Source organism: Lactuca serriola, chromosome 5 (assembly GCF_051521515.1).
Source record: "Lactuca serriola cultivar US96UC23 chromosome 5, Lser_US96UC23_V15, whole genome shotgun sequence".
NCBI classification, from domain to species: Eukaryota; Viridiplantae; Streptophyta; class Magnoliopsida; order Asterales; family Asteraceae; genus Lactuca; species Lactuca serriola.
In genome coordinates this window covers 88048781-88061598 of record NC_136412.1, presented here as the reverse complement: position 1 = coordinate 88061598, position 12818 = coordinate 88048781, and the positions used below count along the sequence as shown (strand labels likewise).

Genomic DNA, 12818 nt, shown 5'->3' with positions numbered 1-12818 from the left:
TTCCAGTGGAATCCACTATTGAAATGGGATGAAATTATTTTTAAGTTAAGCTATATCACAAATGTGTTATAATTAAATCAAATAATGAGTCATGGAAGTAAAACTCTTAAGAGTTTGGAAGATTGGAAAGGTAAACAAATAATTGGGATCATGATCGCCATAGGTGGATCTATATCTCATTTTCTTGATAGAGTTTGGAATCATGAAATGATGGTTGGAATTTGAATAAATTACATGTATAATTGGGACCATGATCACCATAGGTAGATCTATATCTCATTTTCACGATAGAGATTGGAATCATGAAATGATGGTTGGAATTTGAATAAATTACATGTATAATTGGGACCATGATCACCATAGGTAGATCTATATCTCATTTTCACGATAGAGATTGGAATCATGAAATGATGGTTGGAATTTGAATAAATTACATGTTTAAATCTGTTAGAGGGATCATGGATGAACATTAAGCTATAAGAAAGCAAACTAGAGATAATCATAAAGTTATTGAACACTTAAGTCTTAAAGTGGATGATTAATGTCTTTGTGAGTACACTCTTGAACTCATGTTAAGTCTTAAAGTGGATGATTAATGTCTTTGTAAGTACACTCTTGAACTCATGAAAACATTAGGTCATTTAGTGGTTGAGGTTTAAAACAAGTATTGCATGGTAGTTAATAAGCATAAGTGATTAGAAATGAATTTGAAATGGCTCATACAAAATCTGACAAGTTTTAGAAACTTTTTTGTGCTTTTCGTTTTACTATGAATGCCCTTGTAAAAGGATTTCCATGGCCTTGCAACAAGATCATAATTGAGCAAAGAAAAGTTGTGTCAAAAGGTGCATACTTGCAAGGCCTTTGCAAATCAGTTTGCAATCCCTTGTAGATCACTTGAAATCCGTTACAGGCCAATTTGCAAGTGCTTGCAATACTATGAATAGTTAGTTTGATTGTTATGATTAGATCCAGTAGTTATGACTATTGGTGAGTTTATGCATGTATATATGCTCTTTAAACATTCAAAACCGAAATGTCTTATTTTTCAAACCAAAATTTTCATTTTTAAAATAATAAACACCCATTTCCAAAGAATAATAATCAAGATAAAACCATTTGTTCAATAAACCAAAATCCATAATCAGAATTATAAAGAATAGCATCGCGAAATCTCAAAATCATAAAATTTCTGATGTTTGTGTACGGTCACTTCTTTGCCTTCTCATGATCCGATATGTACTTGAAAAACATTTAATCCACAACTGTAAGTCACAAAGTTTAGTGAGTTCCTCAAAGTATGACATACAACACATAACATCATACATAACAATTAAGACCAATTTCAACCTACGACCCATTTTTGCCAACAACCATTTTAAGCCAAACGAAACATGCAAACATACAAGCATGACGAAAGACCCTACTAGTCTAGCTCAGCATACAATCATGTCATAGCAACTATGTGAAAAATCATATGAATCCCAGAGCTGAATCCGACTATCCGAGGTCCCAAAGACTTAGCTACACGAATCGCCTAAACTGAACACAGGCTAAACCCTGGGTTATAACTCAAAACCTCTAAGTTCGACCCTCTAAGTTTATAACAGTCAACGACCTGCACGTCGTGACCCTTGACCAGTTGCATCGTGATCAAATAAAACGACAAAATAGTTGGAACACTCCAAAATCATGGTGTGACCCTCAACGAGTCTTGCCGTGATTTTCGTGTGCTTAAGCCTTCTGGAAAGTTTGAGGTTTGGTCTTAACAGATTAAGGACTTAATAAAGGGCTGAGCTTTCTAGGTGAACTAGGAGTGGACATGGGTTGACCACATTGCGATGAGAGAAGGACTCAATACTGATCTGTCTTCTATTACGATGTGGCCAGGGGTTAGCCACGACACGGTGGCTGAAGGGATGATTTTGATTGTTGATTTTTTGACCAAGGTTGACTTTAAGTCAAACTTTAGGGTTTAGGTCATAGGTTGAGAATTGACCGTGGATTATATGTTTAGGTGGTTGTTGTAGCTGTCTTCACGTCTTTCAAGTTGTAGGGGTTTTCTACTTTGTTTACGAGGTGAGTTTTCTCAGGATGTTACTTATATCATGTGTTGTATAAGAGCTGTTGATAGCTCGGGGTTGCTAATAACCCAATTTGTTATATGTGAGTTGCTGATTGCTCGGGGTTGCTGATAACCCAACTTGTTGTATTTGAGTTGCTGGTAATTCAGGGCCATTGATAACACATAGGGTTGTTGATAACCCATAACTATTTTATATGTTAGTTGTGTTGTGTTGTATGTGATGCTTTGAGTGGTTAACTAAACTTTGGTTTATAGTTATGGATTTAAATATTTCAGGTACTTCTGAGAATCGAGGAAAAACAAAAGTGTGACTATACACACTCTCCAGTTGTCTCTATGTTTTTGGGAAAATGTTTTGATGTGATGCTCTGATTTGGATTCATGTTGTGAAATGAATATTTGGTGATGTTTCGTTTATTGAAATGACTTTTTAAATTCCTTTAAAATTCAAAAAGAAAAAAAAAATTCTATGGTTTTTGGGACGTTACATGTAGATAGAGTCTAAAGAGTTTTTGACTTGCATGGAAGATCCAAAATCAATAAATTTCTAGGGTTTTCCTGAACAATTTGAAAAGATTGATTTGCCCTTTTAATTTCTTTTTTCCATTTTCTATATTATGTTAGTACTTTTATATTTAGAAATCAAAAAAAAATATGGTACCCCACTCGCACCCCCCCCCCCTCTCTAACTTGTAAATGAAACATCTCAAACACACATAGATACACTTCCTATGTGAACTTATTCTCAATATTTTATTATGTATAAAGGTCATGAACTAGTTTCAAGAAGCGAAGATCATATATTATCAATGAATGAATCGTCAACTGAAGACGTGACAAACTATCTGTTTCACTTTATGTGACATCCCCTCATTTTCATGGTCAGAAAATATCTTTTTATTTATACTTATTATAAAACAAAGTTCATTTATAACTGCGGAATTTGTCCCGTATTTATGAACAAATATTTTTCATTGATTATTAAAAACATGGGATGTCATAACTGATATAAGAAACATAAACATAAACATAGTTATTACATGCCCTGCGACATCTAATATGATTTCCAAACTAGATCTTCATCTTCATAATATGGGTTTCACATATTTGTAGACACACAACCGGATTTGATGTCCTTAGTTCTTCCTGATTTTATTCTTGATTTTGCAACTGGGACTTATTTGGAAGCTCGGGTTCTTGAGAATCAGAACAAATTGAGAGGTGCAAATTGTGATGACCCTTTAGGAGAGAGATGTTGACTGAGATTGAGAGGAGAAGTGACCATCAAAATTAATTGGGTGGCATAAATAGGCGACACAACCACCAAAGTTGGCCCAAATGATTGACGCCACCAGTTTGCGAGAAGGGGGGTTCCGTTGGACGTGCTTTTAGATCCATCTCCTCTAAAATCGGACCTTGAAATCCCTATTGTTGTTTGATCATAGAGTAGACCCAATATGGGTGTTTGGGTTTCTTGGATTTTTCTCAACATTGCTCTTGCTGTAGGTGGGTTAGAAGAAAGAAGCGAGAAAGAGTCGATAATAGAGGGAGAGGATACTACCTGGTATAGTGGGGTAAGATGGCCCACATTTTATTTTTGAATTATAAAAGCTAACTAATCAATATAAGAAAATGAAAAAAGAAATAAAAAAGATAAAATTGTCCTTTCAACTCTTTTAATTCTTCCGGGACCAAAACCACAAATTTTTTTTGATTCTTGATATTCAATGCAAGTCCGAAACTTTTTGAACCATATCCACAATTTTAACGACACATACCAATTTTTGTAGTTTTGTATATTCTATTTATTACATTGTTATTGCTATAAATTCCTGCTATTATGGAAAGAAAAATATGACACAGTTAGAATAATAATAATAATAATAATAATAATAATAATAATAATAATAATGGAAAAAAAATACGACCTAGTTATAATAATAATAATAATAATAATAATAATAATAACAACTAGATGGGGAACCCCCACGTTGCGGGGGTCGGATGCGACAATTTTTTCCGTTGTTTGTTCTTTGAAAATGTTTATAGTCTGAGTTGCTTATTCCTTCCCTCTTTAACTGGTCTATAAACAAATAAATAAATAAGAAATAAAAAAACATCAATGAATCTGTAAGCAAAACTAATAAAGTGACAATTATACGAAAACATAGGAACCTATAATGCCACAAATAACCAACGGAAGTCGAGTGATCAAAAAAGACAAAAAGGAAGCAACTTTAAAATGACCCAAATATAGTTGATGGACCATTCCTGCCAAAAAAATATTAATATGACTAAATATTAATAATATGTAATAAAAGGCGAGAGTTATTAAAAATTCAAACGAAAGTGAAAGAGTTGTTTATGAACAAAAACATAAAAGTGAAGGGTGAATGTTGTAACATTAATTGAAAAAAGAAATTTCAACCAATTACTACTTTACTTTAATATATATCTAGATTATTTACTACTTTACTTTAATATATATCTAGATTATGACTCACGTTTTGGGGAACATATAAAAAATACATTTATAATAATATAAAATGTTGATACAACAACAATAATAATAATAATGATAAAAAGATAAAGTACTGAAACAGACTTAGGGGGTGTTTGGCTTAGCTTTTCAAAGTCAAAAGTCCTTTTTGGAAAAGAAAAAAAAAACAAAAGATATTTGGCAAACTACTTTTAGAAGCTACTTTTAAAACTTTTACATAAGGAAAAAGAACTTTTTGGAAAATTCAGGTATGGAAAAAGAACTTTTTGGAAAATTCAGGAAATCCTTTTGAGGTTTGAAAAGCCAAGACAAACACCCCTTAGAGTTATTGGTAATATTACAATGTCTAAAAAATACAATAAACATTTGAAAATCTATAATCATTAATAATAATAATAATAATAATAATAATTAATTCCATTAAACTTTTTGTTTGTTCTCTCTAGAGAAAGACTCCTCCTTGATGATACTGTAATCATCTTAAAATGTGATCGGAGTTTCCATCAAAGCAGCTCCCATTTTTTTATCAATCGCAGGTGGGTTAGTTACTCTCTTCACAATTTAATTCATCAACTATTTTGTAGCGATGATATGACAAGATGTTTTAACAATTTAATTCAATTTCATGAGTTTTTTAGTGAATCGCCATCTATCGCGTTGCAATGGAAGAATCAGCAATGCGATATGCGGAAATTGTGTTTTTGATGGGATGATTATGACTGAATAATTAGCAAAATCAATTCGAATGAACATCTCAAATTGTGTATCATCACCTTGCATTTTTACTATCATGCAGTAATGGATCGCAGAATAGATTCGAAGAGCGTAACCCCTGGTGGTGGCAGTGACGACCAATTGTCGCCACCAATGGCTTCGTCTCGTGGTGCAGCATCTCCGACGATTCACCGGCATTCGCGTTCAGGATCGATTGTGAAGAGGTCACAGAACACCAAGGAGGCGGCACAGAGGCTTGCTCAAATGATGTCTCATCAGCAAACGGATGATAGCGAAGATGACGAGGATCTCTTATCTGATTTTAGTCCACCCGCAACCACCTCCTCCTCCTCCGCCCCTGCCACCGGAAGGTCTCAAATCCGGCATCGTTCGCCTATGGTATGTATACCTGCAATAAATGATTTCCATGTCATCTAGATGCTATAATTTTGTTGATATGACATAACAATTGTATAATTATCTTGTATTAGACAGTTCACACAACTTCAGCTCCACGTATCGGCCGATCATCTCAACCAGTAATAAACAACGAACAATTTCAATCTCAATCAGCCCGTTCTTCATCTGACCAGACTTCCAATAGCCTTCGCTCAGCTCCATCAATCACTACTGTCGAACATGTTCAACCTAATTCTGCTCGAGCTAATCGATCACCACAACGTTGCCGCCCCATGGAACAACCATCGTCTGCTCGGGCTATCTCAGCCGGTCGTCCAAGTTTAGTAATGAAGCCAGTCGCCATGGTGCCTCCCAGTGTTAATTTGTCACTAAGGCCAACCTCCGGTCGAGACACGCAGCCTGATGCTCAAAAGAATAAAAGGTATTTTGAAATTTTCCCGATAATGGAGCACTTCAATTTGAGCAGATTAGTTTTTGTGTAAATCATCTTCTATATTTTCAATTTGAGCAGGTTTTCTTTGGATCTGGGTGTTTTCGCAAGGGAATCTAGTAACCAACGTTCAGCTACTGCTACTGCTTCCGCTCCGACTTCTGCTACTGCTTCTACTTCTGCTCTGGAAGATGATGTAAACTCTCAACTCTTTCCCTCTCACCCCACCTGCGGACGCCATTAACAGTTTATACTCTAATTGCAGATTGACATGCTACAGGAAGAAAATGAGAGTTTGATTGAAAAGGTAATCACAATAAACTTTGATCATTAATCCCCGATTATATACAAGTATGTAAAGCTAAAGCAGAGTAATTTACAAAAATGGTCCCTGAATATCATGACTTTGTGCAATTTTGGTCATTCAGATGGTGTTAATTTCGTCAAGAAGGACAATCATGTTTTCGTTCTTCTGTTTTCCCCTCTTAACAAAATACAGTATTTAGGTTAGAACAAAGATCAAAAGACTGATCATTGACTATTATGTAACAAAACAAAGCAAGATTTAACTAATACACATAGTATAAATGTGTACATGATTGATTAGTTGCTTCTTGAGACAGATGTTCAACATTATAAGCATCATTATACCAAAATGTTATTGGCATTTAAGAGTTAGGGTTACTATCAATGAAGGAGACAATGAACAAGATGAACAGCTGGAAGGGACTTATGGTTTTGTTTGTATATACATCTTAATTTATAATTTTCTTTTTCCAGCTTCGAATTGCTGAGGAAAGATATGAAGAAGCAGAAATGAGGGCTAGACAGCTTGAGAAACAGGTAATTAAAAGTTAAAAATTTTATTTCCTTACATTTTGGTTCTTTTAATATATGATTTAAAACTCAAAAAAAAAACAATCATTTATTGATAGGTGGCTCATCTTGGAGAAGGTGTTTCTTTAGAAGCCAAACTTTTAAGCAGGCAAGAACAAATATTTTAGTAATCTAGTGCTCCATTACATTTACATCTCCCCAACTCAATTTTTTTCAAACACTTTCTCATTATCTTGTGCCATTTTAGGAAGGAGGCATCTCTACAACAAAGGGAGGTTTGTACTTTATACTACATAGCTTGTTAATTATCAATATATATATATATATATATATATATATATATATATATATATATATATATATATATATATATATATATATATATATATATATTCGAATTTGCAACATTATAAATAATAAATGTAAGGGATCCGATAAATAAATTTCTTTCAGGCTGCTTTCAAAGCTGCAATAGAAGAAAATGGAGGAGTAAATATTGGTATTAGAGGGGGAGCTATGGAAGCTCTTCGTGTGGAAGCTGAGGTATTCATATTCAGAAATCTATCTTGTACGTTTACTTTTTTAATCATGATTATTATTACAATATAAAAACATTTATGATTCATAACATAACATAAAGTTGAGTGTTGATTGGATTCTAATTAATATTTTACTTGATAAGACTGCTAGGGATGAAGCAACATCTATCATGGAACAACTTCATGAAACTGAAAGTGAAGTTAAATCACTTAAAATAATGTTCCAAAGAATGCTACTCACACAAGAAGAAGTGGTATTTATTAGTTTTTCTAACCAATTATTAAATAAATTCACTTGTTTATTTAATTATGTTAATGAATACACACTATGTTATGTGTTTTTTTAGGAAGAGTTGGTTTTAAAGAGATGTTGGCTTTCTTGGTATTGGAGTTTATGCGTTCAACATGGTATTATACAATTTTGATAAGGAAATGAATTAATTTACAGTTTTGGTCCCTGTAGTTTTTAATTGGTTATATATGTGACAGGTATTCATGCAGAAATTGCTGGAACAAGATACGAATACTGGTCATCATTTGCTCCTCTTCCTGTTGAAGTTGTAGTGGCTGCTGGACAGATGGCAAAAGATGAAAAGCTGATGGGTAATATAGTAATTTACTTTTACTATATTGGTTTTAACTTTTAAGAAACATTAAACATTTTTAGTATGAACAGAAAAGAGTGATGAAGAGGAAAGAGAGAAAGTTCCAAAGGATGCAAGGGAAATTTCAGGAGAGGGAAGTGTGGAAAGTATGCTTTTAGTTGAAAGAGGTCTAAGGGAATTGAGCCTTTTAAAGGTTTTTGTTACACTTACTATTATTATATTATATTATTTTTCTTTTTCTTTTTTTTATAAAAGATAAACCTGTTTTTATTCTTTTTATCAAACAGATAGAGGACGCAGTAGCACTTGCAATGGCTCACCAACGGAGGCCGACTATACTAAAATCTGGTTTGACAGGTGTAAATGTTTTTCCCATATCCTAGCAACTTTTTTTTTTATTGAAATGAATCTTTATTCTTATATAGAAAATAAAAAATGTAAACGTTTTTTTTTCTCAGAGTTGAGTAAAGAGGAGGCAGATGATGTGCGGTTTAAGCAGGTAATAATTTAATTTGAAAGTAGATTTGTATAAGTTTAATATAAGATTATAATCCTCCAAAAACAGGGTTGGCTGATATATTTTTGGAGAAGAGTAAAAATTCATGGGTTAGAAGTAGATATTGTAGATGAGCGATTGCAGTTTTGGATCAATCAAAGTGATCATCCACCCACTTCACATGATGCTGTTGAAGGTACCTATTTTTTTACCCATATATGTTGGATATTAATATTATTGGTTAATAGATGCAAGTAATAGTAATGATTTATTATTAATACTCCCTCCTTATTGAAGTTGAGCGTGGACTTGTTGAGCTTCGCAAATTGGGAATCGAAGCTCAATTGTGGCAAGCATCTCGCAAGTTGGTTGACCCTGACTCTCAACATAAATGGCAATTGCACATTAATTTCTGACATTCCTTTTAGTTTGTTTTGTTTTCTTATTAGGCCACGTGGCAATCTTGGAGACCTTTTACATATGTAAGTAAGTATTGATTTGAAATTAGATGCGTTAAAATAAATTCTCAATTCTTTAATTCAATTAGTGGGTCCAAATTTGTGTAATTAATATATATGGTAAACAAACTCTGTGGAGTTGGTTCGTTAAAAGTCAAACACCATTGTTGCCATAAATAGCAACTCCAAATGATAACATTATTGGCCACATAGTGCTTGCTATAATTCTATATTTTAAATTTTTATTAATTTTTTTTTTAAATATTTGTAATTCTTCGTTAAATCCATTAAGTTAAAAACAAACAACAAAAGTAATGTACAAAATTGCATAATAAATTAGACTAGGCTTCCAAAAGTGTTGTTTCAATACTCAGTCTCGGTAATCTCCTAATTAATTTAAAGTCTTGTGAAACGCAGTCTGCAAAATCAGGAAGTTCATATAAGTACCTCCTCAATTCAAATCATGCAAACCTTAATTTAAAAAAAAAAAAAAAAAAAAAAAAAAAAAAAAAAAAAAAAAAAAAAAAAAAACTTACAGAAGTAGATGTTTTTAGCAACTCCCTAATAGCCATAGTTGCATAGCAAGATGCTGGAAGTGTGAAGCTCAATTTAAGGGCCAACTGGTCTTCTCCCAATTCCAATTCCAAAGACTCGTTTTTAATACCATCACCTTCATTGGCCTTTGAAACAATGTCTAAATCGGTCATAGCCAATGGGATACTTACATCTCTATACTTTATCAACTCCCTGAAATAATATTTTCTATTAAAATTCCAATTTTTATTTCATTATATATATATATAAGCAATGATCTAGTAATTACTAATTTTATATTTTTAATAAAAATACCATTCAAAATCCTTGGCTTTTCCAAATACTCGCCGGTAAGCTCCTGTCATGCTGGTTAGCGAAAACTCCCTACCAAAAGCATTAATAAAATTAGTATTAAATTATAAAATCATATTTGCAAAAAAAAAAAAAATCTCACTTGACATTATGCATACTCTCCATCAAGCTCACACCATCCTTGTAAAAAATAACACAAAAAATTAACAAAACTTGTATACATATACATTAAAAGAGAAGCAAGAAAACACACCTTATCAGCCAAATCTTGATAATATTGTTGAATGTCATTATTTGGAAAAATTACCCTTGAACTGCCCGAATAAAAAAAATTAAGTTTAAAGAAAGAAAAACATAAAGTGTGAAGTTTGTGGGATGTAGTAACTTACCCAGGCAAAGGAAGGACAACATCAGAAACTGTATAATTCCCTGAAAGAATGTCTTCCTTGTTAACCACCTGTAAAACAAGCAAATAAACAAAATATAATTGGGTAGAGTTTTCAAAGTATAATGTAGTAATAAAAAGAAATTAAATAATAAGGTTGTTATTTCCTGACCTTTACTGAGGTACAAGTTCCTTCAGATGGAAGTGCATCCCCCTCATCTAAATCGTTATTCTCTAATGAATCATTATTCTCTTCATATTCAGAATCATTGACTTTGACTTTGACTTCCTTTATTTCATTACAACTTTCTTCATTACAATACACCAAATCCCCCAACACTACTTCCTCATTCCCTGAAACACAACCCAATTAATAATATATATATATATATATATATATATATATATATAATTCGTACCATATTTTTGTACTCTCATGCTAGCTGCATGGTTCCATAGATAGCTTTGGTAACTGTGCACATACCTGAAAACAAACCACAAACATATTGTTCAAGTACCTGACATATTTTCTAACTTCTTTTTTTAATTAAAAAGAAAAGTAATACTTACATCATTCTAAGGGTCCTAGGAACAGCCTTCAGAGCTTGCAAGTAGTTCCCTGGACACTTTTTCAAACACTGCAGCTGATAAACAAAAAAATATATATAAACATGAATCAAATATAATATTTATTTAAAAGTTATCATTAAATAAAAAAAATAAATAAATAAAAAAAAAAAAAGGTGCAACTTACAATGGCCTTTTCAGCCACAAGAAAGCGAGGTAATTGTCTTAAAGTCCCATCAATGTCTTGACTTTCTTTATAATATTCCCGAATCCTCCTTATGTCATCTTTTTGTATTCAAAAACTTATATTAAAGAAAACAAATAATTCTTTCTCAATTTATAAAAATAAATTTAAATGGTGAAATCAGAAACTAAAAGGATATCACCATCCCTTGGATCAAGAATCATGCTCACTGCTTCTTTCCATTCTCCTTTAAGTAATTTAGCACCAATTAGGTGAGTAGGTATAGAACCACTCCCAAATCTCTGTTTCAGAATCCATATATTAATATTAATTAAATTAATCATTTTCTTTTTCTTTTTTTTAAATAAATTAATTCATGTGAGTGACACCTTATTACCTGCATACCAAAGTAGTTTACAAATCCATGTTTTCCTAAAGCATCTGCTGCTGCTTTTACAGTATCCTCAGAATCTGCAACCACCCCCCTACAAAGATGCAAAAAGACGTAAATGCCCTCATCATTGAAAAAAGCCCTATCTAACAAATGCAGCCTTATCAAACCTTAGTGTGATCGTGAATCGATTTCCATGGAGTTGACCAAGAAGAAGACCTTCATTGACATAACTAAATACAAATTACAAAATTAAACATTCACATGTTAAAAAATTTGATTAAAAATGATAAAAAGTTTTAAATTCAGTGCACTTACGAAAAGTCACCAACTTTAATTCCAATTAATCTTTTATTTAGATTAGCCACTTTGTTTGCACGCTGTTTAAATACAGTGACCTGAGATTTCAAGTATGCCAAAATCTCAGACTTCATAGATACAGACAAAATGTAAAAATAAATAAATATTAACATTTAATATTTACCCTTTGAGTTGTTACAGCACGCTTATCTTTTGTACCAGAAAATCCAAATGCCCTTGGCTATAAAAACAAAATCAATAAACAATTTTTTATCATTTAAAAAAATTCCAATTTGATTGAATTACTCAAAATGATGTGTGAGCATTACAGTAACAACAATAACCTGAATGCCAAGCATCTTTCCAATCACCCCTAATGCCTCTTGTGTATCCTTGTTTTCCTTACAAAGATGAAATCTGGAGATGAAGATTCGAAAACACTGTGATTAATAAATATTAAAGAATATAAATCTTCAAAAGTAAAACATTTTCATTAATGAAAGGATGTTGCTATAGTAAGACACTACCTGAGAAACTTTCCAAGATGCTCAGGCCAATGATCTGAACCTCTACTATCATAAGGAGTCTCATCTCTTCCTTTCCTCTTCTTAGAACCTCTGCCTCTTTCATTATTCCCCCCTGAATTCAATCTCACACGTATGCATTTTGATGAAGATTCAGGTCCATCTACTGTGTCTGTAACCAAGAACTTGAGTTTCTCTTTGAAAAAATTATGAACTGCCTAAAGGGAGCAAATTATTAGTAAATTACACATACACATGCTATTGATTAGCTGTAGTTGATGAAAAGAAGCATTGAGAAAAGAGATTCCTACTGTTCGATGAACTTTATCAGAACTTGGAGAAAGAACAATGGAGGTATTGGTAACTGTAACTCCATCTTCATCATTTGAATTTATCTTATCTATAAACTCCTTCAGGGAGTTGGCATCAGAGTCGCCAACTAGGGCTCTAAATGATTCGATTTCACTACAATGGTTACCATTTGGTTGATTTGTAGTCTTTGATTCATGTTCCTCTGCTGTCTGAATTTGAAAAAA

The 12818-nt window shown here is 32.6% G+C and overlaps 3 protein-coding genes across 3 annotated transcripts in view; 2 read left to right on the top strand and 1 right to left on the bottom strand.

Moving 5' to 3' along the window:
• Positions 1-5008: 5008 nt before the first annotated feature.
• On the top strand, positions 5009-6394 carry LOC145049656 (uncharacterized). The gene is made up of 3 exons (XM_078998035.1): positions 5009-5699; positions 5792-6141; positions 6232-6394. The coding sequence occupies exons 1-3, from the start codon at positions 5385-5387 to the stop codon at positions 6392-6394; spliced, it is 828 nt and encodes a 275-aa protein (XP_078854161.1). The 5' UTR covers positions 5009-5384.
• Positions 6395-6421: 27 nt separating this feature from the next.
• LOC145049655 (coiled-coil domain-containing protein SCD2-like) lies at positions 6422-9310 on the top strand. Its single transcript, XM_078998034.1, has 13 exons — positions 6422-6457; positions 6931-6993; positions 7086-7135; positions 7235-7262; positions 7441-7530; positions 7670-7780; positions 7874-7934; positions 8016-8129; positions 8203-8324; positions 8419-8488; positions 8590-8630; positions 8697-8823; positions 8925-9310. Exons 1-13 carry the CDS (start codon positions 6422-6424, stop codon positions 9041-9043), a joined length of 1032 nt encoding a protein of 343 aa, XP_078854160.1. The 3' UTR covers positions 9044-9310.
• LOC145052746 (Pseudouridine synthase family protein) overlaps positions 9302-12818 on the bottom strand; it is a 4186-nt gene continuing 669 nt past the window's right edge. The window contains exons 3-20 of the mRNA XM_079000616.1: positions 12594-12803; positions 12286-12500; positions 12103-12175; positions 11943-11999; positions 11777-11856; positions 11629-11691; positions 11465-11552; positions 11267-11369; positions 11071-11174; positions 10887-10960; positions 10736-10800; positions 10489-10670; positions 10321-10388; positions 10185-10245; positions 10074-10111; positions 9935-10003; positions 9622-9832; positions 9302-9503 (exon numbers count right to left, since the gene is read on the bottom strand). Of these exons, the coding sequence (XP_078856742.1) occupies positions 9477-9503; positions 9622-9832; positions 9935-10003; positions 10074-10111; positions 10185-10245; positions 10321-10388; positions 10489-10670; positions 10736-10800; positions 10887-10960; positions 11071-11174; positions 11267-11369; positions 11465-11552; positions 11629-11691; positions 11777-11856; positions 11943-11999; positions 12103-12175; positions 12286-12500; positions 12594-12803 (1788 nt within the window). The 3' untranslated portion in view covers positions 9302-9476. The remainder of the gene's footprint in view (positions 9504-9621; positions 9833-9934; positions 10004-10073; positions 10112-10184; positions 10246-10320; positions 10389-10488; positions 10671-10735; positions 10801-10886; positions 10961-11070; positions 11175-11266; positions 11370-11464; positions 11553-11628; positions 11692-11776; positions 11857-11942; positions 12000-12102; positions 12176-12285; positions 12501-12593; positions 12804-12818) is intronic.